The sequence below is a fragment of the Ogataea angusta genome (genome assembly GCF_019207475.1).
Source record: "Ogataea angusta isolate 61-244 chromosome Unknown 61-244_NODE_8_length_553539_cov_90.782090, whole genome shotgun sequence".
In the NCBI taxonomy this organism is placed as follows: domain Eukaryota; kingdom Fungi; phylum Ascomycota; class Pichiomycetes; order Pichiales; family Pichiaceae; genus Ogataea; species Ogataea angusta.
This window is the reverse complement of record NW_025065222.1, coordinates 431,368-457,877: the sequence shown is the minus strand read 5'-3', so window position 1 is coordinate 457,877 and position 26,510 is coordinate 431,368. Positions and strand designations below refer to the sequence as shown.

Sequence of the window (26,510 nt, the reverse complement as noted above, 5' to 3'; positions counted from 1 at the left end):
AGTGCTCTAATACTTCTAGTCAAGATCTGGGTAAGTTAGCAAGAATTGCGTTCGTTTGGAACCGCCTCTAACCGCAGTGTTGCTGTTTCCGACGAGGCCTTGAAGGCTTTCAACGACCTGAAACTCGGAAAGAAGTTCAAGTCGATCATCTACAAGCTCAATGACGCCAAAACCGAGATCGTCGTCGACTCCACCTCCACCGAGGACGCCTACGACGCTTTCGTCGAGGACCTGCCGGAAAACGACTGTAGATTCGCCGTCTACGACTTCGAGTACGAGGTCGGCCAGGGCGACGGCAAGAGAAACAAGATCGTTTTCTACCAGTGGTCTCCAGACACCGCCAGTGTCAGAGCCAAGATGGTGTACGCGTCCTCCAAGGACGCCCTGAGAAGAGCCCTGAACGGTGTTGGAACCGAAATCCAGGGCACAGACTTCAGCGAGGTCGCGTACGAGAGTGTCCTGGAGAAGATCAGCAGAACCACGGGTCTGCATTAGTGTCCATAGCTGGTGTATACTTAACCCCTGTTACCTGTGTTACCCGGCCGACCAGCCCTACGCGGACAGCCAACTCTGAAGCCTGTAATTTCGGGACTGGAATTCTGAGGGTTGTAGGTTTGCGTTCCAGATAACAAGGCCTTCCAGCCCAGCATGTCCCCTGCCGTCAACCGCAAGCTGCCCAGAGCGAACCTGGAGCAGAAGATCATGATCCTGGACCAGTACCACGAATCCAAGCGTCCGCAGAGCGAGATTGTCAACTTCTACCGCAACCAGTTTGCCATTTCCACGTCCAGTCTTTCGGAGTGGCTGAAGCTCGAGGACGACCTGCGCCAGCGCTACCGCGAGTCGCAGCAGGTAGACAGCGCCACGTCCAAGTCCCTGCGCACGTCCAAGCGCAAACTGTCGTTCAAATACGAGCCTATCAACAAGGCCATGTACAAGGTGGTTGAAGAGCGGATGGCCCAGAATCTGCCCATTTCAGAGCCGATCCTGCGCGAGTACTGGGCCAAGTTCGCCAAGCAGTACGGCGTCACCGACCCGAAACGACTGCAGACGTTTAGCCACGGCTGGCTGGCCACTTTCAAGAAACGGCACGGTCTGCAGAATATGATGACCCGGGGAGTGAGACGGCAGAACGAGTCGTCGATGCCCGACGAGACGGCGACGTCGTCGGGCGTCGGGGCGACCAGCACGGCGTCCGAGTCGGAACTCTCGAACGTGATGCGTGCGCCGGAGTACTCGTATTCGAACGCACCGCCACAGAGCTACGACCACCAGCTTGCACCGCCACAGCCGACGTTCAGCAACACGAGGCAGCAGCAGCAGCAGCAGAACCGTCAGAGCCAGGGAGACAACCAGGAGTACCTCATGATGGACTCGAACGGCGCCCAGCAGCACGGCGCGCCGCAAAACGTCCAGAGCGAGAGGTACCACCAGTACGACGTCAGCCACCTGCTGAACAATCCCGGGTCTGGCACCCCCTCGAGGTCGCTTGCTCCGCCGCAAAGCACTCCGGCCGCGCAAAAACACCAGCTCTCGCACACGTCGACCCCACACAACGGCACGGTCAACTCGCCCGTGGCACAGTTCCAGGCTCAGGTGCAGGGATATCTTCCCGTGGACCACCGGTTCCCTACAATGACTCCAAGACAGCCAAGACCAGAACCGGAGCAGGACATCACGGTGGACATCTCCGACATGGAGAAGTTTATTTTCGTCTACTCGGAGCGGTTTTTCCAGCACTACGGCTACCAATTTACCAAGTCGAAGGAAATATTCGACGCGTTCAAGACCAAATTTATGGAGGAGAAATTAGTTTACAACTCCAACGGGCTCAAGCCGGGACAGGCGATGGACGACTTCTTTCTACGCAGAATGAGATGAGATAGATCATATCCTAATTAGAAGCCTCTATTGGGAGCAGAGCCCGCAACCTAGTTCATGTCTCTGACAGGTTGTCCAGCACTCTGCTGATGTTGCTGCTGTATCATTTCTGCCTCATACTGCTCCTGCTGAACGTTGCTGCCGTTCAGAGCCTCAGAGCTCTCGATCTCATGGAAGTCCAGGATCTCGCTGTACATCATTATTCTCCAGGTATCAAGCGGCAGGTCTGCGTCGTTGAAACTCCAGTCGAACTTCTCCTCAGCGGTCGGCTCGTCCGACGGGTCGTGGTACGGGCTCAGGTACGGGTGTTCGAGCGCCTGTTCTGCAGTGACCCGCTTGCGAGGGTCGAAAACAAGCATCTTGGAAAGAAGGTCGACGGCCTCAGGCTCGACACCCTTAAATCGCTCAGACAGCGGGACTGGCTCTTTGTGAGGAAGCGACTGGACGAATCTGAGCGTGTTTTCCGAGCAGATGGTGTCAATGACGTCTGCAGGTGGGGACCCCAAAAGCTCGGTGATGATCGAGAACTGGTGAACGTGGTCTTTGCCGGGGAACAGAGGCTTGCCTTCTATCATTTCCGCGAAGATACATCCTGCAGACCAGATATCCACCTCTGTGTCGTACTTTTGCCATGTGAGCATGATCTCCGGCGCACGATAGTACCGAGTGGAAACGTAGCCCGTCATCTGTGGGTCTTGGATTCTGGCGAGGCCAAAGTCGCATATTTTCAAGTCGCAATTTTCATTAATTAGGATGTTGCTTGGTTTCAAGTCTCTGTGGATAACCCCTGCAGAGTGCACGTACTTGAGTCCACGTAGGATCTGGTATAGGAAGTACTGGATGAACTGTTTTTCCAAAGGCCTTGACGTCAGCAGTCTGTGTAAATCCGTTCCCTGTAGCTCGGTGACAAAATAAATGTCTTCCAGTGGCGACAGGAAAATATCGTCAAGCGAAATCAGGTTCTCATGTCTGAGGTGGTTGAGCAGTTTGAGCTCGCGGTACGTTCTTTTGGCCAACACAGCTGTTGAGAACGGCTTCATAACCTTCTTGATGGCAACGTTCTGTTGCGTCAGCTTATCCTTTGCAGAACACACCAGACCAAACGCACCCATCCCCACAGGGTTCAGGTCCGTGTATCTGGACGTTGTTTCGAATACCGTTCCGAAAATCTGTGTTCTCGTAAACTCTTGTGTCATGGGAACATACAATAATTATTAATGTTTTTTTATGTCGGAAACATCTCTGCACTATTCTTATTATAGAACGTACTCTGTAAACAAGGCGGATATTTACGAGAACCACCCCAGACACTGTTCCAGTGCCCTGGATGTGTGTGCCTGGCGCGCGGCAGAAAGGACACACGGGCACTTGCGAATCCCCGACCATCAAGCGCTCAGCCCCATGCTGGCTACAGTCTGACCTCTATCTGTTGTCGCACCCTTGCACCATACAAGTGTGGTTATCAAATCTTAAATTTTTCTTGTTCTGAACAAGCTAAAGCGATGGTCTCTGACGAAGCTGCCGCCCTGGACGCGGAATACGAGTGCCATGCTGACGAGTTTACCTTCCCAACATTTGAGTCAATGGGACTGGACGGCCCGGCCGACCAGAAAGTGACATATCTCTGCGGGAACTCGCTCGGACTTATGCCCAAGAACCTCCCACGGGCAGTCAATGCTGAGCTGGATGCGTGGGCCGCCCGTGCTGTGGAGTCTCATTTCAGACACCCGCACGAAAAAGATGGAGGCACCCCGTGGATGGATATCGACTTGCCGGTGGTTCCCCTGCTGGCCCCGGTGGTTGGTGCCAAACCAAGCGAGGTGGCGTGTATGGGGACGCTGACAATGAACCTAAATTCGCTCCTGTGTGCGTTCTATAAGCCAACCAAAGAAAAGTACAAAATCGTGTTTGAGAAAGGCGCGTTTCCGTCGGATTACTATGCTCTTCTCAACATGGTCAAATTACATGGCTTCACAGAGTCTGCCTTGATCCAGCTCGAACCGAGACCTAACGAGTTCACGCTGCGGACAGAAGACATCCTCAACACCATTGAACATCAAAGCAAGAGCATTGCGCTGGTTTGCTTGCCGGGTATCCAGTATTACACCGGACAGTATTTTGAGATCGAAAAAATCACAGCCTTCGCTCACGCCAAGAATTGCGTGGTTGGCTGGGATCTTGCCCACGCTGTTGGCAACGTGGACCTGAAATTGCACGACTGGGACGTGGACTTTGCTGCCTGGTGCTCGTACAAGTATCTCAATTCGGGGCCTGGTGCTATTGGAGGCATTTTTGTTCACGAGAAGCACTGCAGGCCGGACGTGCCGCGGTTGGCTGGCTGGTGGGGAAACGATGCGGGCGAGCGGTTCAAGATGCTCGAGCAGTTCAGACCAATCGAAAGCGCGCTCGGATTTAGACAGTCGAATCCGAGTGTACTGGACGTTGTGTCATTAAAGTCATCGTTAGAAACCATGCATAAATGTGGTGGTATCGAAAAATTACGAGCAAAAAGCATACAGTTGACGAACTTCCTAGAGAGGCTGCTGCACGCGTCGCCATACTACCGTGATGTCGGCGAGTCACGCAGCACCACGGATCCGCATTTTATCATTCTGACTCCATCCGAGCCGAATCAGAGAGGAGCGCAGCTGTCGCTGCTGTTCAGGCCTGACGATGCAATGGAAAAAGTGTTCATGTACATGAACTCGCACGGCGTTATCTGCGACGAGAGGCGGCCCAACGTCATCAGATTGGCTCCTGCACCCTCGTATAACACGTTTGCCGATTGCGTGAGGTGCGTTACCCTGCTGAATAAAAGTTTTCAGGCCACTTAGATAACTGTGGTGGTGGCTTCGAGAGTGGCTCGATTGTGCACCCCCGTCAAACAATGCATCGCGGCTCAACGGCTATTGTAAAACGGTGGCACCTTTTTTTAACTGCACGTGACTGGATCTAATTGAGAAAAATTTGGGGAGCTAACGTTTGCTTGGCGTAGGGCATTTTTGAAGGCATCCGTGTCAAACTTTTCTGCGTATAAAACTCCGGACATTTGACAGGAAATTGTTCTTTATTGCAGATCCCGATGTTCCAGTCCAACTTCGAAAGCTCAGTTGAAAACGATCGTCCGGAGATCGAATACCAGACGGCAAGTGTGGCTTCGTCCCGAGAGTCCGTGGCGAATGTTGTCATTGAGGAATACAACGAAGAGCCTGTTCCTGCCTTCGACTACGTCAAAGAGATCGTGGAAAGTCCCCGTTCCAAGGCCACCACCTACGTGAAGTCCCTGTTCCCTATTCTTGGGTGGATTGGCCACTATCCATTCACTCCGTCCTGGGTCTACAGTGACTTTGTGGCTGGTGTCACCGTTGCCATCGTGCTTGTTCCTCAGTCCATGTCGTACGCCCAGCTCGCCGGCTTGTCCTCTGAGTATGGTCTCTATTCGTCGTTTGTTGGTGTGCTGATCTACGCCTTCTTTGCCACTTCCAAGGACGTTTCCATCGGTCCCGTTGCCGTGATGAGTTTGGAAGTTGGTAGATTAATTGCTCGTGTGCAGGAAAAGACAGACAACGCCTACGCGGCTCCGGTCATTGCCACGATGGTGGCCCTGTTGTGCGGTTCGATCGCTCTTGGTTTGGGTCTTCTGAGACTCGGTTTTATCGTCGAGCTCATCTCGCTGCCGGCCGTTCTCGCCTTCATGACCGGCTCGGCGTTCAATATCATTGTCGGCCAAGTCCCTGGTCTCATGGGTTTTGGTAGCTACGTCAACTCCAAGACAGCAACCTACAAAGTCGTCATCAACACCTTGAAAAATTTGCACCGTACCAAAGTGGACGCTGCATTTGGGTTCGTGTCGCTGTTCATTCTCTACGCCTGGAAGTACACCACGTCCTACCTCTACAAGCGCTACCCAAAACAGAAGATCTACTTTTATCTGCAGCAGCTGAGAAGCGCAATTGTGATTATTTTCAGCACCCTCATCAGCTACCTGATTATTAGACACCACAAGACCGAACACAGTTTTAGTGTGAACGGAAACGTGCCTTCTGGACTGAAGCACGTCGGAGTCATGGAGACGCCTCCTGGGCTTGTGGGCCACATCGCCTCGGAGCTGCCGGCTGCTACCATCATTCTAGTTCTCGAACACATCTCCATCTCTAAATCGTTCGGAAGAATCAACGACTACAAAATCAACCCTAACCAGGAACTGATCGCCATCGGTGTGACCAACCTGATCGGTACTTTCTTCAACGCATATCCCGCCACCGGCTCCTTCAGCAGAACCGCCTTGAAGGCCAAGTGTGGTGTCAAGACTCCGTTTGCCGGAATCTTTACTGGAGCCTGTGTGCTGCTCTCCATCTACTGTTTCACGGACGCTTTCTACTACATTCCAAAGGCTTCCTTGTCGGCCATCATCATCCACGCCGTGGGTGATCTTCTCGCGTCGCACAAAATCACCTGGAACCTGTGGAAAATCCAGCCACTGGACTTTGCCATTTTCCTCATTGGCGTGGTCATCACTGTGTTTGCAACCATTGAAGATGGAATCTACTTCGTTGTTTGCGCCTCTGTGGCTGCAGTTCTATGGAGATTGTGCAAGCCAAACGGCACTTTCCTCGGAAGAGTGCGTGTCGTTGAGGTTGTCGACCCAATTGTGGCCCCTGCTGACAACCAGCTAGAAGACGACAGCAACAAGAAGAGCGATGCCAACGTCGAGAGCAGACCTGTCTACAGAACGCACTACAGATGGGTGCCGCTTAGAACCAGTCCTAACAGCTCCACGCCCGTGCACTGTGTCTACGTCAACGAGAGAGTTGCCGTGTCTCCTCCGCCTCCAGGAGTGATTGTGTTCCGCCCGAGCGAGGCGTTCATCTACTCCAACTGTTCTAGACAAATAGACGCCGTTCTAGACGAAGTGAAGAGAGTCACGCGTCCAAAACATGCTAAAGTTGAGAAAACATTCAATAATCCAGGACAACTGAACGTGAAGTGGCTGCACAAAATTACGCGCTACCAAGAGCCTGAGGAAGACAATAGGCCGGTCCTGAAGATCGTCCACTTCGATTTCAGCCAGGTGACGTTTGTCGATGCGACTGCAGTGCAGTCGTTGATCGACCTGAAAAAGAGTCTGGACCTCCATGCGGGCCACGACTACGAGATCCACTTCTCGGGAATAATCAGTCCATGGATCAGACGGGCTCTCATTGGCGGCGGATTCGGCCGCAGCGTGCACGACGAGTCCGACCAGGAGCCAAAGAGCGCAGATTCCTCGGTGGAAGAACTGGAAGAGGACAAGCCCAAGTATGGTGATGTCGAGAGACATACTTTGGATGCTGGTCTTGGCGAAGACTCCTCCCACCTGTATGCGCTTTCGGGAACTAACTACCCATGTTTCCACTTCGATATTCCATCTTACACGTATTTGGACGAGTGACGCTTGTATAGAAAGGTATTTACTGGGAATGAGACTAACGATGCGATAGAAAAAAAAATCATATTTAAATAAATTGTTTTTTTAATATGCATTAATGCATGGAGAAATACTGCTAGTTCGGTTTTCAGAAATCTGCCCGTCTCTCGAGTCGGCTTTGATAGACGTCATCAACAGGGGCTACGACAAGCCCCGATACAGATACGGCGTGATAGACACGCCGCGGATCAAGCACTCGCTGCTCAGGGATCTGAATATCAAGGACCCAGAGCAGTCGTATCTTGCGCTGTTTCTGGCTCCGAAAAGCGATCTATCGATAGAGAAAGACGATAGTGCTGCCGAGGCGACTAGCAAGTTTATCAGCAAATTTCCGGAGGTGTCCTTTTCAGCACACGTCAGCCAGCTAGACGACTACTTGGACATCGAATCACGCATACTAGGAACGGTGGGGGTTAAGAAAATAGACAGGGGCCACGAATTGACCGCGTTCACGTCGTTCTACCCGCAGCTGTCGGGCAAGATGATGGATTTCATCCACGAGGTGGGCAGAAAAATAGGCTCGAAAACAATTGTTGCGGACGTGATTGCAGAGCACAATCTGGTGGAGTTTTACGAAAAACACCAATATAGAGAAATCCGCCGCATTCCGTGCAAGATAGACAAGCATACCAACCTGGTGATTGGGTCTGTGATGGAGGACGGCGTCAGGGCCAAAAGAGACTTCACGATGGTGGAGATGGAAAGAGTGTTGTAGAATGTACAGATGACTCTTCGGGCGGTGCTTACATCAGCCGGACGAAAAAAATTCTATTTAAACGTTGATGTACAAAACCTGGTTTTCAGGCTTTAGAAACTATTCGAAAAAAGTTGTACGCACTCGCAAAGGACTGCAGGTCAAGAAAATGAGCAGCGAATTTAACAGAGAGCAGCTGGAGTCGGTTTTGAAGAGGAGATTCTTCTACGCTCCCGCTTTTGAGATCTACGGAGGTGTGTCTGGGCTCTACGACTACGGTCCGCCAGGCTGTGCTCTCCAGGCCAACATTGTCGATACGTGGAGAAAGCATTTCATTCTGGAGGAGGACATGCTGGAAGTGGACTGCACAATGCTGACTCCGCATGAGGTTCTGAAGACGTCTGGCCACGTTGATAAATTTGCCGATTGGATGTGTCGGGACCTCAAGACCGGCGAGATCTTCAGGGCAGATCATCTTGTCGAGGAGGTTTTGGAGGCCAGACTGAAGGGCGACAAGGAGGCGCGTGGCGAGAAGGTTGAGGACGTTGAGGAGGACGAGCAGAAAAAGAAGAGAAAGAAGAAGGTCAAGGAGATCAAGGCCGTGAAACTTGACGACGAGGTTGTCAAGGAGTACGAGACCATTCTGGCCAAGATCGACGGCTACTCTGGCCCTGAGTTGGGCGAGATCATGGAGAAACACAAGATTGGAAACCCTGCTACTGGCGAGCCTTTGGAGGCTCCTATGGCATTCAATTTGATGTTCGAGACAGCTATTGGTCCGTCCGGCCAGATGAAGGGCTATTTGAGACCAGAGACCGCGCAGGGCCAGTTTTTGAATTTCTCCAAGCTGCTGGACTTCAACAACGAGAAAATGCCATTTGCGTCTGCGTCGATCGGAAAGTCGTTCAGAAACGAGATATCTCCTAGATCCGGGCTCTTGAGAGTGAGAGAGTTCCTGATGGCCGAGATCGAGCACTTTGTCGACCCAGAAAAGAAGTCGCATCCAAACTTCAAGAGCGTCGAGGACGTCGTTCTGAACTTCTTGCCAAGAGAGGTGCAGCAAGAAGGTATCACCCAGACGTCCAAGATCTCTGTTGGCGAGGCTGTCAGGTCGGGAATGGTCGACAACGAGACTCTGGGATACTTCTTGGCCAGAATCTACCAGTTCCTGATCAAGATCGGCGCCAACCCCGACAAAATCAGGTTCAGACAGCACATGGCGAACGAAATGGCGCACTATGCACAGGACTGCTGGGACGCCGAGCTGCAGACGTCGTACGGCTGGATCGAGTGTGTTGGATGCGCCGACAGGTCTGCCTTCGATCTGTCTGTGCACTCTGCCAGAACCAAGGAGAAGCTGTGTGTCAGAGAGCCTTTGCCAGAGCCTAAGATTGTCGAGAGACTCGAGTGCGAGATCGACAAGAAGAAGTTCGGCCCAAAGTTCAGAAAAGATGCTCCAAAGGTCGAGCAATGGCTGCTATCCAGAACAGAGTGCGAGCTCGAGGACCTGGCCAAGGAGCTGGATGAAAAGCTGAAAATCACCGCCAAGATCCCAGAAACAACCGTCCCAGAAGTCGAGATCCCTGCCGAGCTGCTGAAAATCTCCAAGGTCAAGAAGACAGAGCATATCAGAGAGTACACTCCAAACGTGATCGAGCCCTCGTTCGGTATTGGCCGTATCATCTATTCTGTGTTTGAGCACTCGTTCTGGACCAGACCGGAGGACTCAGCCCGGTGCGTTTTGTCGCTGCCGCCATTGGTGGCCCCAACAAAGGTTCTGCTCGTGCCGTTGTCCAACCACGAGACCCTGCTACCAGTGCTGAAACTGGTCAAGGACAAGCTGAAGGTGAAACAGATTCCGTTCAAGGTGGACGACTCGTCTGCGTCGATCGGAAAAAGATACGCCAGAAACGACGAGCTGGGAACTCCGTTCGGCGTGACCATCGACTTCGACTCGCTGAAAGACAACAGCGTCACCTTGAGAGAGAGAGACTCGACGTTGCAGGTGAGAGGCTCGGTCGACGACGTCGTCGACGCCATCGTCAAGCTCACCTACGAGGGTGTCGACTGGAAGGAGGGCACCAAGAACCTGGAGAGCTTTGAGGCCAAGGCTGACGAGTAGTGCCGGCAGCTAGTAGCTACATAAATATAATTTTTTTGCACCCACACCCGTGCACCACCTCCATCAGCAGTAAAGAAAAACAACATAAAACCTGTTTCCAGGCGAAAATACATGAAATTCTCTTGTTGATCAGCCGAACCAACGTACATCACTGGCTGCACAGAAATGGAGACACACGAGATAGGCGAAACAGGCACAGGCCCGGGGATAGCCACGTTGCCGCGGTACAAGGCCACATACAACGTGAGTGCTCTGGCGACCGATTCCGCAGAGAATTTGGATCTGCACAGCACAGAGGCCGCAGGCCGCGTGCAAGACTCTGTGGACGGGTTCGGGCCGCTCCAGGAAGCCCTTGCGACGCCCAATTTCTTCAAGCCCAAGATGGCCACCAATATTCCAAACACCAGCACGGCGTCGTTACCGTCGCAGGTGGGCGAGTACGAGGGGCAGGCGCTGCAACTGGACACAGAGGTGAAGGTGATGTCGATACCAAGCTCGCCCGTGCCGAAACTGCACCACAAACACGGGTCAATTGGAGACATGCTGAGCGAGAAAGAAGATCTCGGAGACAAAGCAGGGCGACAGTCGGTCACCACAGAGAAATCGAACTACTCGCAGATCATCGAGGGATACCAGGAGAGCGTGCACTCTTTGACGAAAACAGAACCGCACACGAGGACAGAGCAGGATCGGGGCTCGAAATCTCGTGACGGGTCGAATCTGGCTGCTCAACAGTCAAATAGCTCTGCCAATGTTACACACGTGCCAGACACACTGCCGAAAAAGAACGTGCAGACTCCGAGCCGGTCTGCGTCGTCGTCGGTGTCGTCGTCGCGCAAGGCGAGCTCGAACGCCACCACGCCGTCGTACGAGGCGAAGAAGACCAAGGCCAAGACCAAGAAGATGTTCGGCAACCTCACGAGCTTCGTGTCGAGTCTTACACCCTCGGGCTCCCGCTCGGCATCGCAGTCCAGAGTGATCTCCGAGCCTTACGACTACGTGCGCCACCAGCACGTCGAGTACGACCCAAACTCGCAAACGTACATTGGGCTTCCCGAAGAGTGGAAACGGGCATTGGCAGCACAGGGCGTCACTGTCGAGGACCAGAAAAAAAATCCCCAAGCTGCCAACCAGGTAATTAATTTCTTCAACTCCAACTACAACGACGAGTCCACCAACAAATTCATGAAGGTCCAGGGTCACGACTCGGAGCGCAGTAACGACAACGATGACAGCCTGAGCGAAAGCGAGTACAGGACACCGAATATCAGCTCCTCCACGCAGTTCGACACCACAGACTATGCCACGCCTTCCAGTCCCGCAAGCTCTGGGTTCCAGCAGACGCCAATCGCGCTCCAAAAGGAGACGTTTCTTACGCCGGACGGGGACAACGAGTTCATTCCTCGGAGACACGCTCCTCCTCCGCCTTCTTCGACTTCCTCCAAGCCTGCTACCACGCTGCCGATGTCTGCCAAAAGCCCGCTGGGCTCGGTGTCGCGGATCTCTTCAGGCTCCAAAAAGCCGGCCTCCTCTCCTTCGTCGCTGATCGGCAGTATATCTCGCCGTTTCGGCTCTAATCATTCCAAGTCGGGCAGCACGCGCTCCGACAGACCACAAATTTTGCATCTGGGCGAGTTTCTCCCTGTGCCGACGAGTCCAAAGCAAATGGCCTTTGAAACACCACCGGAGAAGGAAGATGCAAATGCCCAGCCAGAAGAGAAAGAGATACCCCATGCTGCTCCTCAACGTCAACCGCCTGCTCCACCACCAGTTCCTATAAAGGACGTCCAGCTGCCACAGAAACCGGACGAGTCTGTCAAGCCCCAGGTACCACCAATTCCAAAAGGTAAGCCAAAAAATGCCAAGATACCGTTGACGGAGGACGAGCAGGAGCGCAGACGCGAGCTCCGCAGAGCTAAAGAGAAAAAATATCTGCAGCGTCTGTTGGAGATCTGTTCTTCCGACGACCCTAGCGAAAGATACCACAGCCTTGTCAAAATAGGACAGGGTGCTTCTGGAGGAGTCTACACGGCCACCGAGGTCGAGACCAATACCTGTGTTGCCATTAAGCAGATGGAGTTGGAGAGACAACCCAAGAAGGAGCTGATTATCAACGAGATCCTTGTGATGAAAGGCTCTAAGCACAAAAACATTGTCAATTTCATTGAAGCGTACCTGATGAAAAAAGACCTCTGGGTGGTGATGGAGTATATGGAAGGAGGCTCCCTGACCGACATAGTGACCCACAGCGTCATGACTGAGCGTCAAATGGGCGCCGTTTGCAGGGAGACATTGCAGGGTCTCAAGTTTTTGCACTCCAAAGGCATCATACACAGAGACATCAAATCTGACAACATTCTCCTCTCTTTGCAGGGAGACATCAAACTCACAGACTTTGGGTTCTGTGCACAAATCAAAGACTATTCAGCGAAACGAAACACCATGGTGGGGACGCCGTACTGGATGGCTCCTGAGGTGGTCACCAAGACCGAGTACGGCCCTAAGGTCGATATTTGGTCTTTGGGCATTATGACCATCGAAATGATTGAAGGCGAGCCTCCGTACTTAAACGAGACTCCTTTACGGGCCCTGTACCTCATCACCACGAACGGAAAACCTACATTGAACGACCCTGACTCGCTTTCCGAGGAGCTACAAGAATTTTTGAACTATTGTCTAGAGGTGAATCCAGACAATCGTCTCGACTCTGCACAGCTCCTGGAATTGCCATTCATCAAAACCGCCGACGACAACAGTTCTTTGGCGCCGCTAGTCAAACTGGCCAGAATGCAAAAACTCGCTGAGCTTCCGGATAGCCAGGATCACTCATAGACAAGCATGTACCTTGATTAGGCGTAAGCATACAAAATCTATTGTACAAATAATGTAACACAGGTGATTACGTGGGAGCCGTTCAAATACTCTCATCGTCATCCTCGTCGTCGTCGTCCTCAGGTGAGCTTACCACCACGTACTTGGACTGGACAAAAAAAAGCTTGACAACAGTCTTGCCCTTGTTGTCGAATTGGTAGAAATTACCCATTGGCACTTCAAAAGAGCAACCCGAAACCACCACAAACGGATTGTGCGAGAGCGTCACTTCCAGCACTCCTTGAATCACGAAAAAGATGAAATAGGTGTCGTCGTTCGACTTGATTGCTTTGCGAGAACCAACGGGAATCTCAATTATACCCCCGCCGCTAAACTCGCTGTCCTGATCAAACAGGGTCGCGATTCGAAAGAACTCCTCGCTGTTCTTGATGATGGAAATGTTTTTCGACTTGTTGGGAGCCCAAGCAACCGTTCTTTCGATCTGGTTCTCGGAACCCGGACCCTCAAAAACAGGAATCGTGAGCGAATTCTGTTGCAACCAGTCGCTGCCGTCCAGCTCGCTAGCGATTTCTTGCTCCTTCTCTTTTTCAGGCTGCTCAGCAATTTGCGGTGGAGCCGGTGCTGGCCGTTGCTTTTCAGTCTCTTCACTTTTTGGGGTTCGACTACGTCTTCGAGCTTTTGTCGATGGTGGTGCTGAAGACTGTCTTCTTTTTCTGCTTGGCTCTGCGACGGGACGGTGAAGCACGTCCTTGATTTTTTTCACGTACGTGCCGTTTTCAGTTGTGGTTTCGTAGATGATTTTCTCGTTTCTCCACCAAGCAACAGGGGAAACTCTTCTTCTGGAAGACCTTCTCACTCCGTTTTCTGACATGGGTGTTTCTTCTTTAGGCAGAACCTCCTCCAGCGACACATCATTATCCTTGTCTTCTGCTTTATCTGAGTCTTCAGAAACGCTTACCACTTCATCGTCCTCGCTTTCCACCTCAGGAGCAGAGTCGGTTTCCTCTTCAAAATCATCATCCTCATCCACGTCAGCATTTTCTGGTGCTGACTCTTCTGATTCAGGGGAAGCTGATTTTTTGCCTCGCGATTTTCTTTTCGGACCTGACTTAACTGGCTCTTCATCATCAGAAGTGATCACTTTGTTCTTACTCGATGATTTCCTCTGCAGTGCTATGTTCTTCGTCACAGCCGCAAACTTACGAGAGGCAGCAGAAGACGTAGATTGAGGCTTTCCGGTACGCACTTCTTCTTCGGATTTGTCCTCGCTGTCTAGATGCAGAACGTTCTCTTCAGTGGTTGGCAGGCTTTTCTTCAAAGGGGAAGGCTGTAGTTTCTTGGGCGAGCTTGAAGGTCGGGTTTGCGAGGAGCGAGGAGAGCCATTCAGGGAGGCTCTACGGCGCACATTCGGTTTGATTGGAGAGCCCATTCGCGTGGCTGCATTGATTATTTTGTCTGCGTCCTCAGAGTCACTTGCGTCGGGACTTTCTTCACTGGAGGACACTATTAAACGAGTTCCTTTACTTTGCGGTTGCTTGCTGTGACTAAAGGGCGAGCTTCCCGGGGCTTGTTGGCTTTTCAGCTGTTCGTACCTCATGGAGAGTCTTTTATTGGGGGACGTGTTGACACTCTTGTTATTAGGACTCTCGTACTCCTCGTCTGAAAGAAAGAAGTCTTTGAGATCCTCGAGCCCATTTTCGTTCTTTCTGGGAGTCCTGGTAAGGTAGAACCCTGTTTTGCGGCCCACTTTACCAGGGGGCTCAAATATCTCGCTTTTCCTATAACTCATCCTTGTGTTTTGAGTTTGTGTGTATTAGAAAACCGTGGTACAATTGCAAAGACTAGCGGCACTTCGAATGGTGACCAAATTATCAGCTCAGATGGGTATCTTTGAAGACGCGTTCCGATGGCACAACAAATATATTTCGCACCGCTAGTTTGTAAACATCAACTATAAAACCAAGATTGATTTGTTTATTCTAGATATAAATCGACGCGAGATAGAACTAGTAATTTTTTTTCTATTACGTCGATCGGCCCAATACATTTACATTACAACTGGTAGCTCCCAACGTCCTCAATTCAATGGTATCACCTCTCCAGACTCTCCATCGTGGTAAGCGCGCATCTCGACCCTGAAGTCCGCACACGCCACTCCAAAAGTCTTCAAAATCAAAGCTTGTCTGACGTCCAGCACATCTCCCTTCTCGACCACCTTGTAAGGTTCTGGAAGGGTGATTTTTCCAGACACGATCTTTGTTGGCATCTTGAACTTGTTGCGCAGAGTTGGCTCCATCGAGTGCGACATCGGCACATCCTCCTCCTCGGCAACCTGGCCTCCACGTGAGTAAACGATTCCTTCTGGAATCACGAAAGTGATTGGCGACTTCGACTTGGCTCTGGGGTAGTCGGATTTCACATATGCACTAAAGTATGCCTTGACGGTTTCTGGAGTCTCATCTGTGAACAGTAAACCAATCAGTCCTTCAATGTATTCGCCGAGCTTATGCAAGTTGTCTTTGTATTCCTCCTCAGGCGTTTCACCCAAGGCCTTCTCCAGCACCTTTCTCTTACCCAAAATGAGCTTCGATCCGGTCCAGTCTTTGCGGATATCTTGCAAAACAGGGGTTCTCACATCATCCAATTTGAGGACCCAGACGTATCTGTGGGCATCCAGTGCAGCTCTGACCTCGTCAAATATCCTGGTCTTATTTTCGCGACCTTTTTTGTCGGTCTGAGCAAGGGTAACGAGCTTGGATCTCTTGGAGCGAGGCATGGTTGACCGATCCTAAAATTTTTCAATCTAGATATTTTTTTAAAAATATTTTTTTCGCTCCGTTTTCAGAAACGGGATAGTGAGATTAAATTATTTGAAGGCAAAACGAAATCAAAGGTGATAAAAAGAATTGAAGGTGTTTATCTAGGGTTTAAATTGCAGTGGAAAACCAAGTTTTAAGCATTCTACCATCACGTGGGACATTAAAGACACTTCGAATGACACGGAAAGTCGAACTGAAGAAGTCAAGAAGTCATACCAGAGACTCTCAAGAGTCCTCGGACCCTGAGGTCAACAGGTTTGACGAGGAAATGGCGGACGCAGATTTTGACACTGATGACCGGGAGGAGGAAGACGCTGTCCTGTCCAGGCTCGCGGGGAATTACAGGCGATTTTCAGAGTCTCGGAACAGAATACGCCAGGAGGAGTCTGGCGAAGAGGACTACTCGCATGACCACTACGGTTATGACGAGGAGTCGGAGGCCCACGAGGACGATGAGGACCTGATGCGCTCTCTCCATGGTGTGTTGGGTGCTAACAGAAGCAGAACCGGTGCGCCTTTGCAACTCTCTTTGGCCAATGCCTTAGGCAGCTCTTCTCGTCCGGACGAGTCGCGCGGCAACACAAGGGGCGATAGCGAGGAGAATGACGGAACTCAGCAATACGCAGAGTTTGGCATGTTTAGAAGCGCGTTGGGGAGAATGTTCCCGGGAGCAGGGTTCGGCGAAATGTTTGGAGGCGTCACCCGTATTTCTGAGCTGGCAAATGCTTTAAAAGAACATGAGGATCCATACATGGTGCTGGAGACACTCAACGAGTTATCTGAGCGGCTGCTTATGATTAACGGAATTTTAGCGGAACGCAACCTTCCTACTTACAGACTGGCACAAGCTATTGTCTCGGTGATTGAAAATCCTCTGTACCAAGAAGATCTTGAAGTGCAACTTGTCTCCTGTCGGTGCTTATACAATTTACTCGAGGTGAATGTCGACGCGGTCCATGACGCTGTCGCCGCAGGAGCAATCGAAGCGCTACAGTCCAAGCTTCTGGAAATCAGCTACATTGATCTGGCAGAGCAGGCTCTCCAGACTCTTGAAATGATTTCGCGCGACTGTGGCAGAGACATATTGATGAAAAATTGTCTTCCAGCATGTCTCATGTACTTGGACTTTTTCACTATACATGCCCAACGAAAGGCCCTTTCCATCGCAGCAAACTCGTTGAAATATGTGCCAAAATCCAAGTTTGATGATGTGCGTGAAGTTTTCCCCATCATCGAGCGTGTTGCCATCGAATACTCGGACTCTACAAGCGTGGAAAGCGCGTGGCTAGCCATATCGAGAGTCGTGAAAAGTTTTGAGAAGGAACCATCTCTGTTGGAATCTTTAATTAGCGAAAACTTGCTCAGGAAACTACTTGCTCTTCTTCCAAGCTGTCTAGGTAAAGGTTCACATTCCAACAACCTGATCAGTTTCAATTCCTGCTTGAAACTCATTCAATCGCTTTCCATCATTGCCGATTCTTCTCCGAAATTGTCACTATCGCTGTTGGAGGACGGGGAATTGGGGCGAATCATTTTGGTCTCGTTGGCCGGATTTGATCGAAACACAAACGACACGGCCCCAGAATCTACTATCCCTCAAGTTTCCGTCGAGGCTTTGATGGGCACTCCAAAAGAGCTGATTTTGGCTATGATCAACCTTATTGCACCAATTCTTCCATTTGGTGAACCAGATGGTAACGCACAAGGCAAGATGGACGTCGGGAATTTTCGCGGGACCAATCACTCTCAAGACCGGATAGAAATGAACAAGACAAGGTTGTCACTTTATAAAGATGCTGCTAATATTGGCAAGTTTGAGACATTTGTTAGCGAGATGCTTCCATTGATGATCAACATCTACACATCGACTGTGGATTATAAAGTTAGACGGCTGATATTACTTTGCATGCTTCGCGTGGTGTATGCGTCCACGAAGTCCCAGCTGGCGAATCTTATTCAAAGTTGCAATGCCACATCATTATTAGCATCAATTGTTATTCATGGTATCCACGTATTAAGGAAAAGTGGCCAATCGCGTTCAACGACGTTCGAGATGAGACCATATGTGTTGATCTACGGAGCATTGACAGTTACAGACATTCTTCTGCTCAAAGTGCCAGAGGTGTTTGTAGCAGAATTTGAACGTGAAGGGCTTATAACGCACACTCAACAGTTCATGAAAGATCTTGAACAGGATGAAAGAGTGATCAAAGCACAGGAAAGACAAGAGGATCTTATGGATGAAGACAAAAGCGAGGACGAGAGACCGAAAATTAGCTCCGATGAAAGGACCCAGGAAGAAGACATGCACCATGATGACGAGAATAGCGAGGATGAATCAAACGAAGATGACGACGAACCCGCAGACTCCCAAAGTGACGACGAAGAACAACTGTCATCATGTTTGTCAACACGTTTTGTTCGTGATTACACTCTAGATAGCGACGGAACGTCCTCGATCACAATGGAGTCTTTACTACTAGAATTGGCCAGATTGTGCAAGAATTTTGAGAGAGATTATAAGGCTCTCAAGCAGACAACGCCGTCTCTCAGTTCTTCACAAACCGTTATGCTGGCCCAGATGAAATCTATCTTCGACAACAACCGTAACTTGAATTATCAGGAATGGGCAGAAATTTGGCGCAGGTTTGCAGAAACCTGTGGATTTCTGAACAGCGAACGCCAAGTTTCGAGTTTCGAGCTGATAGCTTCTGGCTTGATTGCGTCTCTTGCTGATTTATTCCGTCGAGAGCTAGCGAAAGAGGAGTCACATTGCGTGAAAGCGTTCCAGGATCTGATTTGCTCGAGTTTCAGCTGTTTGGGAAATGGAGAACATCTTCCGCTCGTATCTTTTGTCAAAAAGCTAGAAGAAGCCTTGAGCAGGACAGAGTCCTTTGAAATTATAAGTTCGGGGGCTAACTGCTACGCCTCTGGCGTAAGTGGCCCCGCTTCTTCAATGGCTAAACAGATCAAGATAAAGCTCATACCTGAGGACCCAGAGCATGGCGGGAGACAGCTCATGCTAATGGTCCATGCTATTGCTACGTTCAAATCGATCAACGGGTTTTTGAAGCAAAGAGCAGATGGAATGAGGGGTCTAATGAGGGCCATAAGCATGCCAGCGCCGTCACCAGAGGGTGACACACCTTACCATATTGAATTCTCGATCAATGGCGAGGTCATTCCTCACGGAACGACCATTTACGGCGCCATCTACCGCTCCTTCCAAAATGAAACAAATGATATAGTGCCCTCTCGGAAGATTTGGACTAGCGCTCCACATGAAGTGCACTATCGCAAGGTAGAGGGCGAGCTGCCCGAATATGAGGAGGATCTTTATCCATCTGACGGATCTGAAGATTCTCTGGAGTCTTTGGGTGACATTTCGACTGCTCAAATACTGGAACTTCTGCAAATGTTGTACACCGTCAATAGTGCCACCCACCATCCGGGTGCCTCGGAGACGCTATTTCTGAACTACAAACTCACTGCCAAACTGAATCGCCAATTAGAAGAGCCTCTGATTGTGGCCAGCGGAACGCTGCCCGACTGGAGCGTGCACATCACTCGACAAATGCCGTTCTTGTTCCCGTTGGATACAAGAGTTTTCTTTCTGCAATCCACCTCTTTTGGTTACTCAAGGCTCATCAATTTGTGGCAAACCCGATCAAACCAAGATGAGGAAGCGTCTGGATCTGGAGGAAACAGTGCCTCACAACTGGGACGTCCTGTTAGACACAAGCTGCGCTTGTCTAGAAAGAAGCTTTTGCAAGGTGCTATCAAGGTAATGGACTGCTACGGCACGATACCGGGAGTCTTAGAGATGGAGTATTTCGATGAAGCTGGAACCGGTCTTGGGCCTACTTTAGAGTTTTACGCCAACGTTTCGAAAGAGTTTGCGAAAGCTAAGCTGAAATTGTGGAGGACGAACGGCCGCACCTATTCCGAGTCTACCTCCTCGTCTGATTCCGAGAGCGAGTATGTGAAGTTCGAAACAGGACTTTTCCCTCGGCCAAGCGCCAAACCAAGCCCAAAGGTACTGCATTTGTTTTCTGTGTTGGGCAAGTTCGTTGCTCGCTCGCTGTTAGATTCGCGGATCATCGACTTTGAGTTCAATCCGCTATTTTTCGAGATTGCCAAAGAGTTGGACACCAAGAGCTGGAAAGAGTTGTCCAGGAAAAACTCCATTGAACGTCTGGGCAGGGTTGATGCCGATCTTGCCAAGTCTCTTGGTCATCTTACCAGATACTTAGACGCTTATGCCGAGACTGAGGAGTCAGAGCGCTCGGAAATCTTGATTGACGGCTGCAAGTTGAGCGACCTCTCTCTAAATTTCACGCTGCCAGGTTACGAGGACGTCGAGTTGTGTCCATACGGAGAAGAAGTGGAAGTTGACCACACGAATCTGGAACTATACGTGGACAGAGTGATTGACCTGACCATCAAATCTGGTGTGCGCTCCCAAATTCACTCTTTTGTGGAAGGATTCTCCGCCGTTTTCCCCTACTCATCCATGACCATTTTCTCCTCTGCCGAGCTTGTGATGCTGCTTGGAAACGGCGAAGAGGACTGGTCGTACGAAACATTGTCTGGCGTCATCCACGCGGATCACGGCTACAGTATGGAATCGCCAAGCGTGCAGCGTCTGATGGAGATCATGAGCGAGTTCACCGCCGACGAACGCCGCAAGTTCCTTCAGTTCCTTACTGGATCGCCGAAACTCCCAATCGGAGGCTTCAAATCCTTGAGCCCCGATTTCACAGTTGTTCTAAAACACCCCGAAAACGGGCTGAAACCGGACAATTACCTGCCGAGCGTGATGACATGCGCCAACTATCTGAAGCTGCCTGACTACTCTTCCAAAAGCGTCATGAAACAGCGCCTACAAACCGCAATGACCGAGGGCGCAAATTCATTTTTACTTTCATAACATGTTAAATCGTATTTAATTTCCACGGACCCATCCGTTCAGCTTCGAGAGCCAGCCTTGGGCGTGCTCGTGAGAGTCGCTCAAACCCTGCTTGGTCTGCTTGATCAACTTCGAGCTTCCGTCCTTCACGTCCTGCTTGGTTTGTGCCAAGTAGTCATTCAGAGTCGATTGAGCAGAATTCTTCTTGCTCAAGAGATCGTCGTACTCTTTCTTGGCGGCGTCCTGGGCCTCTTGGGACTTGGCCTTTCTCCACTTGAGCCAGCTGCTCTGAGTCTCGTCGTACTTCTTCTTGGCCTCCTTCACCTGTTCATCGTAGTAGTCGTACAGTTTTTGAGCCGATTCTCTGGACTTTGCGGCCAGAATGCCGGTCTTGTCGTCCCAAGCACGCTTGTGCTCTTCAGCAACTTCTCCGGCCAGCTGGCCAAAGCCAGCAACAGAGTTGTCGGCCTCCTTGACAAAGTCCCTGTCCTTGAGGTCTCCCTTGAAGTTACCGAGGAATTTTTCCGCATTTTTCTGCTGCGAGTCGGCAAACTGGGATCCTCTCTTTTTCACGCTTTCGGCCCATTCAGAAACACGCTGCTCCGTTTCCTTCACAACGTCAGAGCCCCATTTCGACAGGTTCTCGCGGGCGCCGTCTAGATTCTTCTTGGCTTCGTCCAATTGCTTGCTAGCATCATCCTGCTTGGCTTCACCCCATTGGAACCATCCTTTCTTCTGCTGCTTGGCCTTATCCTCAGCCTCGCGGTACTTCTCCCAGGCAGAGGCGTAGGAACGCTGAGCAGACTCTTTGGACGAGCCGAAGAAAGAACTCAATCTGTCCTTCGAGCTTTCCAAACGGTCAATCACCTGAGAGCCCGCAGAATTGACAGAGTCCTTGAACTGGCTGCCAGCAGTGTTGGCGTTCTCCTGGATGTTGGAGTTCTTCTCATTGATCCAGGAGCTGGCAGAGTTCTTCAACTCTTCGGCACGCTGGACGCCCGAGTTGTACAGCGACTCGCTGAAAGGCTCGATTTTTGGTGGCGGGTTCCAATTGTAGAGACCCCATTGATCAATGGTCTTACCATGGTTGTACTGGACGTCGTAGATATACAGACCAGTCAGACCTGTGGCGAGAGCAAGAATATATTTGTTTGGAATTTTACCTGAAGTCATTTTGCAATGTAGACCTGGGGAATGACACTGCCGTTGCTATATATATTGCTGGGCAGCAACTTTGCTACCACAGACCGCCCCGCCGCCGCACACCTTGCCAGGATGACGTAATACACGTGAGATGGAGCAAAATAGTTTCCAGAAATTACAGCAAAAACACAAAAAATGTAAATACTAGTGGTGCAGGGATGGTGGATTTTGATGGCTACTCCTCGCACCCGGTGCGAGGGGGCGACACGACTCGTGCAAAATACACCAAATCTTTTGTAAACACTCCAACCAGGTCAACAGGCTTGTGTCGCATCTACAAGGGACTCCCGTTTATTGTGACACATTTTGCTAAACAGTCGTATGTACTCTGCCAAATTTCGGCCGGCATCGATACTGTTGAATATAAAAACCTCGCGTCGTGTGTGTGGGAACATTCTTAGAGCACCCTCTATTTTCTCCATCAGATATACCAGTACGCGCAAAATGAGTGACTCCGACTCCGATTTCTCGCTTTCTGCCGCTTCGACGCCGCAGATCCCGAAGCGAAAGCCTCTGTCGAACTCCACCAACACCACTAATGGCAAGAAATCGTCTGCCAGCGACCAATATCAGAAACTCTCCCAGCTGGAGCATATTCTAAAACGTCCAGACACGTATATTGGGTCTGTGGAAAAAATCGAATCTGAGCAGTGGATATACAATGAGCAGACAGAGTCAATGGAAAAGAAGACCGTTAACATTGTCCCTGGTCTATTCAAGATATTCGACGAGATCTTGGTGAACGCGGCCGACAACAAAATCAGAGACCCCAGCATGAAGAAGATTGATGTTAAAATCGACAAGGAAAACAACGTTTTCTCGGTGAAAAACGACGGAAAGGGTATCCCCGTCGAGATACACACCAAAGAGCAGATCTACATTCCAGAACTTATATTTGGTAACCTACTGACTTCCAGTAATTACGACGATGACCAAAAGAAGGTGACTGGTGGTAGGAACGGGTACGGTGCCAAACTATGTAACATTTTCTCCACCGAGTTTACTGTGAGAACCGCAGACAAAAACACCCAGCTGCTGTACACGCAGACTTGGAGAAACAACATGTCTGAAACAGGGAAGCCGAAGATCTCCACAATGAAGAAACAGGAGGAATACACAGAAGTCATCTTCAAGCCTGACTTGACGAAGTTTGGCATGGAGAGTCTCGACGACGACATCTTGGGCGTTCTAAGAAGAAGAGTGTACGATCTTTGTGGATCTGTCCGCGGTGTGAAAGTGAGTTTGAATGGCCAACAACTCAAGGTTCACAATTTCAGGCAATACGTCGAGCTGTACGTCAAGGCTCTCGAAAAAGAGAAGGGGAATCTTCCTGCTCCAGTAAAAACAGAGGATTCAGAGGATGGATCGCTGCCGCCTGCCCCGTTGTCTCAGCCGCTGCCAACCATCGTTCACCAGGTGCTCAACGATAGATGGGAAGTTGCATTCTCGATCTCAGATGGAACTTTCAACCAAGTTTCCTTCGTCAACTCCATTGCAACCACTGCTGGAGGTACTCATGTGGAGCTGATCTCTAACATGCTTGTTACTAAAATCATGGAGCAGATCAAGAAGAAGAGCAAGACTGCCATCATCAAACCAATTCAAATCAAAAACAACATGTTCCTATTTGTCAATTGTCTCATCGAGAACCCGGCTTTTACTTCCCAGACTAAAGAACAACTCACCACCAGAGCGTCTCAATTTGGAGGCAAGAAGCTGGAACTTCCGGACTCGTTCGTGAAGAAAGTGTTGGCATCCGGTATTTTGGAGAGCGTGATGGACATCGCACAAGCGAATGCCGACAAGGCGCTGAAGAAAAACGACGGTAGCAGAAAGAGCAGATTGACGGGATATCCGAAATTGGAAGATGCGAATAAGGCAGGTACAAAAGAAGGTCACAAGTGTACTTTGATTCTGACGGAAGGTGATTCTGCCAAGTCTTTAGCTGTTGCTGGATTGGCTGTGGTGGGACGAGACTACTATGGGTGCTATCCATTAAGGGGTAAGATGTTGAATGTGCGTGAAGCCAGCACTGACCAGATAATGAAAAATGCCGAGATCCAGGCCATCAAACAAATTATGGGTCTTCAGCACAAGAAACGCTACGACTTATCAAACATCAACACTCTGAGATACGGCCACATCATGATCATGTCGGATCAGGATCACGATGGTTCGCACATCAAGGGTTTAATTATAAACTTTCTCGAGACATCTTTTCCTGGTCTCTTGGAAATCCCAGGCTTCCTTATCGAGTTCATCACTCCGATTGTCAAGGTTACTATTTTGACAGGCCCGGACAAGAACAAAAAGATATCATTTTTCAATATGCCTGAGTACGAGGAGTGGAGAGATACAATTGGAAAGACGTGCTCTTACAAGCAGAAATACTACAAGGGTTTGGGTACCTCGCTTCCTACCGAGATGAGAGAATATTTCAGCCAATTGGATCGTCACTTGAAAACGTTCCATACTCTGCAAGAAGAAGATGTGTCACTGATTGATCTGGCTTTCTCCAAGAAAAAGGCCGACGATCGTAAAGAGTGGCTGAGAGGGTTCCAACCGGGTACTTTCCTTGATCCGAATTTGACAGAGATTCCAATATCTGAGTTTATCAATAAAGAGTTAATTCTTTTCTCCATGGCCGACAACATTCGTTCGATTCCTTCTGTCATGGACGGCTTCAAACCAACTCAGAGAAAGGTTTTATATGGTGTCTACAAACGTAACCTAACAAGCGAGATTAAGGTGGCTCAGCTGGTTGGTTACATTGGTGAACATTCTGGCTATCATCATGGTGAGGCATCATTAACTCAAACGATCATCTCTCTTGCCCAAGACTTTGTTGGGTCCAACAACTTGAACATTCTTAAGCCCAATGGTGGTTTTGGTTCTAGAGCGTCTGGTGGTAAAGATGCTTCTGCCGCAAGATATATTTTCACCGAAGTCACTCCGATCACTAGAAAAGTGTATAACACTCTGGACAACCCATTGCTCAACTATTTGCAGGATGACGAGCAAACTGTTGAACCTCAATGGTACGTACCTGTTCTTCCGATGATCCTCGTCAATGGGTCAGAAGGTATTGGGTCTGGATGGAGTACGCAGATTCCTCCATTTAACCCAGTTGATATCGTCAAAAACATCCGCGCACTAATGAATGGTGAAGAAATGGTGGACATGATGCCGTGGTTTAAAGGATGGGAAGGCACCATCAGCAGAATTGGACCTGATAAGTTTAGGATGGAGGGAAATATTGAAGAGATTGACGACAACACAGTCGAAATAACTGAACTTCCCGCTCGCATGTGGACAATCACCATGAAGGAGTTCCTGCTCCAGGCAATTGCAGGTTCCGATAAGCAGAAACCATGGATCAAGGATATGGAGGAGCAGCATGGTGTTGGTATCAAATTCGTTGTGACGTTGTCCAAAGAAGAGATGGAGAAGACCAGAAGAATTGGACTGAAAGAGAGATTCAAGCTGATCTCTATCATCAACACCTCCAACATGGTTGCTTTCGATCCGCAGGGAAGAATCAAGAAGTATGACCATGTCAACCAGATTATCGAGGACTACTATCTGGTCAGATTGGATTACTACCAAAGACGAAAGGACTATATGGCAGATCTGTTTTCCAACCAGTTTGAGAAGCTCTCGTACCAGGCTAAATTTGTGAAGATGATTATCGACAGAGAACTGAACATCAACAACAAAAAGAGAGTCAATTTAGTGAAGGAGCTCAAACAACTTGGGTTCCCTGGATTTGACAAACACAACAAGCCGATCAGACCTGCTGAGTTGAAGGAGGAAGACGACGAGGAAGATATAAACGAGGCGGCTGCCGATCCGACCTTAGTGGTGCAGGAAAAAAAGACAGCAGTTTCAGCGTACGATTACTTATTGGGTATGCCATTGTGGTCTCTAACCTCTGAACGCTATGAGAAGCTGCTGAAGCAGAGAGACGAAAAGGAGGCCGAGCTGAATAATCTGCTCAGAAAGAGCGCTAAGGATCTGTGGAATGAGGATCTGGACGTTTTCCTCGAGGAATGGGACAAATTCCTGAAAGAGGACGAGGAGAGCCGTTCGTCAATGAAGGTGGGAGACCACTCCAAGAAGAAGCGGAAGAGAAGAACCAAAGCAGAGCTTGCTGCCCCTGCTAAAAAGAAAACGGCAGATAAGCCTGCAGCAAATAAACCAGCTGTCAAGAAGGAGGAACCCGAAAAGCCTGTTACCAAAACCGAAGAGCCTGCCTTTAAGAGTGTATTTGGCGGATCGGGCTCTAAGTTCAATGCTGCCACGAGCATTTTCAGTGCAGGGTCAGATACCACCGAGTCTGATGCGTCTGCTCCATCAAAGGCGTCGTCTTTCTTCACCAAGAAGCCCGCCAAGAAGGCCAAGAAAGTGATCGACTCCGACGAGGAAGTTGTTGAGCTCTCTGATGACGACGATGCTCCCACGCCAGTGAGCCGTGCGTCTTCCACACGCAAGAAGACCACGAAGTCGTATGTGCTTGACGATGACTCGTTTGAGGAGCCAACCGACGATGAGGATTATGAGGGATAGATCCGCGTGTGTATTGC

At 50.0% G+C, this 26,510-nt stretch overlaps 13 protein-coding genes across 13 annotated transcripts; 8 read left to right on the top strand and 5 right to left on the bottom strand.

Moving 5' to 3' along the window:
• Window positions 1–15: 15 nt before the first annotated feature.
• On the bottom strand, window positions 16–492 carry KL928_004101 (uncharacterized protein; the record flags this gene model as incomplete). The annotated part of the gene is made up of 1 exon (XM_043204763.1): window positions 16–492. The coding sequence occupies one exon, from the start codon at window positions 490–492 to the stop codon at window positions 16–18; it is 477 nt and encodes a 158-aa protein (XP_043058795.1).
• Window positions 493–648: 156 nt separating this feature from the next.
• On the top strand, window positions 649–1,881 carry KL928_004100 (uncharacterized protein; the record flags this gene model as incomplete). Its single annotated transcript, XM_043204762.1, has 1 exon — window positions 649–1,881. The coding sequence occupies one exon, from the start codon at window positions 649–651 to the stop codon at window positions 1,879–1,881; it is 1,233 nt and encodes a 410-aa protein (XP_043058794.1).
• A 50-nt stretch (window positions 1,882–1,931) lies between these two features.
• Window positions 1,932–3,077, bottom strand: KL928_004099 (uncharacterized protein; the record flags this gene model as incomplete). The annotated part of the gene is made up of 1 exon (XM_043204759.1): window positions 1,932–3,077. The coding sequence occupies one exon, from the start codon at window positions 3,075–3,077 to the stop codon at window positions 1,932–1,934; it is 1,146 nt and encodes a 381-aa protein (XP_043058793.1).
• A 306-nt stretch (window positions 3,078–3,383) lies between these two features.
• On the top strand, window positions 3,384–4,715 carry KL928_004098 (uncharacterized protein; the record flags this gene model as incomplete). Its single annotated transcript, XM_043204758.1, has 1 exon — window positions 3,384–4,715. The coding sequence occupies one exon, from the start codon at window positions 3,384–3,386 to the stop codon at window positions 4,713–4,715; it is 1,332 nt and encodes a 443-aa protein (XP_043058792.1).
• A 248-nt stretch (window positions 4,716–4,963) lies between these two features.
• KL928_004097 (uncharacterized protein) lies at window positions 4,964–7,312 on the top strand (the record flags this gene model as incomplete). The annotated part of the gene is made up of 1 exon (XM_043204757.1): window positions 4,964–7,312. The coding sequence occupies one exon, from the start codon at window positions 4,964–4,966 to the stop codon at window positions 7,310–7,312; it is 2,349 nt and encodes a 782-aa protein (XP_043058791.1).
• Window positions 7,313–7,406: 94 nt separating this feature from the next.
• Window positions 7,407–8,063, top strand: KL928_004096 (uncharacterized protein; the record flags this gene model as incomplete). The annotated part of the gene is made up of 1 exon (XM_043204756.1): window positions 7,407–8,063. The coding sequence occupies one exon, from the start codon at window positions 7,407–7,409 to the stop codon at window positions 8,061–8,063; it is 657 nt and encodes a 218-aa protein (XP_043058790.1).
• Window positions 8,064–8,211: 148 nt separating this feature from the next.
• KL928_004095 (uncharacterized protein) lies at window positions 8,212–10,164 on the top strand (the record flags this gene model as incomplete). The annotated part of the gene is made up of 1 exon (XM_043204755.1): window positions 8,212–10,164. The coding sequence occupies one exon, from the start codon at window positions 8,212–8,214 to the stop codon at window positions 10,162–10,164; it is 1,953 nt and encodes a 650-aa protein (XP_043058789.1).
• Window positions 10,165–10,329: 165 nt separating this feature from the next.
• KL928_004094 (uncharacterized protein) lies at window positions 10,330–12,996 on the top strand (the record flags this gene model as incomplete). Its single annotated transcript, XM_043204754.1, has 1 exon — window positions 10,330–12,996. One exon carries the CDS (start codon window positions 10,330–10,332, stop codon window positions 12,994–12,996), a length of 2,667 nt encoding a protein of 888 aa, XP_043058788.1.
• An 82-nt stretch (window positions 12,997–13,078) lies between these two features.
• KL928_004093 (uncharacterized protein) lies at window positions 13,079–14,785 on the bottom strand (the record flags this gene model as incomplete). The annotated part of the gene is made up of 1 exon (XM_043204753.1): window positions 13,079–14,785. The coding sequence occupies one exon, from the start codon at window positions 14,783–14,785 to the stop codon at window positions 13,079–13,081; it is 1,707 nt and encodes a 568-aa protein (XP_043058787.1).
• A 288-nt stretch (window positions 14,786–15,073) lies between these two features.
• On the bottom strand, window positions 15,074–15,772 carry KL928_004092 (uncharacterized protein; the record flags this gene model as incomplete). Its single annotated transcript, XM_043204752.1, has 1 exon — window positions 15,074–15,772. One exon carries the CDS (start codon window positions 15,770–15,772, stop codon window positions 15,074–15,076), a length of 699 nt encoding a protein of 232 aa, XP_043058786.1.
• Window positions 15,773–15,990: 218 nt separating this feature from the next.
• Window positions 15,991–20,745, top strand: KL928_004091 (uncharacterized protein; the record flags this gene model as incomplete). The annotated part of the gene is made up of 1 exon (XM_043204751.1): window positions 15,991–20,745. The coding sequence occupies one exon, from the start codon at window positions 15,991–15,993 to the stop codon at window positions 20,743–20,745; it is 4,755 nt and encodes a 1,584-aa protein (XP_043058785.1).
• A 15-nt stretch (window positions 20,746–20,760) lies between these two features.
• On the bottom strand, window positions 20,761–21,897 carry KL928_004090 (uncharacterized protein; the record flags this gene model as incomplete). Its single annotated transcript, XM_043204750.1, has 1 exon — window positions 20,761–21,897. One exon carries the CDS (start codon window positions 21,895–21,897, stop codon window positions 20,761–20,763), a length of 1,137 nt encoding a protein of 378 aa, XP_043058784.1.
• Window positions 21,898–22,371: 474 nt separating this feature from the next.
• Window positions 22,372–26,493, top strand: KL928_004089 (uncharacterized protein; the record flags this gene model as incomplete). Its single annotated transcript, XM_043204748.1, has 1 exon — window positions 22,372–26,493. One exon carries the CDS (start codon window positions 22,372–22,374, stop codon window positions 26,491–26,493), a length of 4,122 nt encoding a protein of 1,373 aa, XP_043058783.1.
• Between the last annotated feature and the right edge of the window lie 17 nt (window positions 26,494–26,510).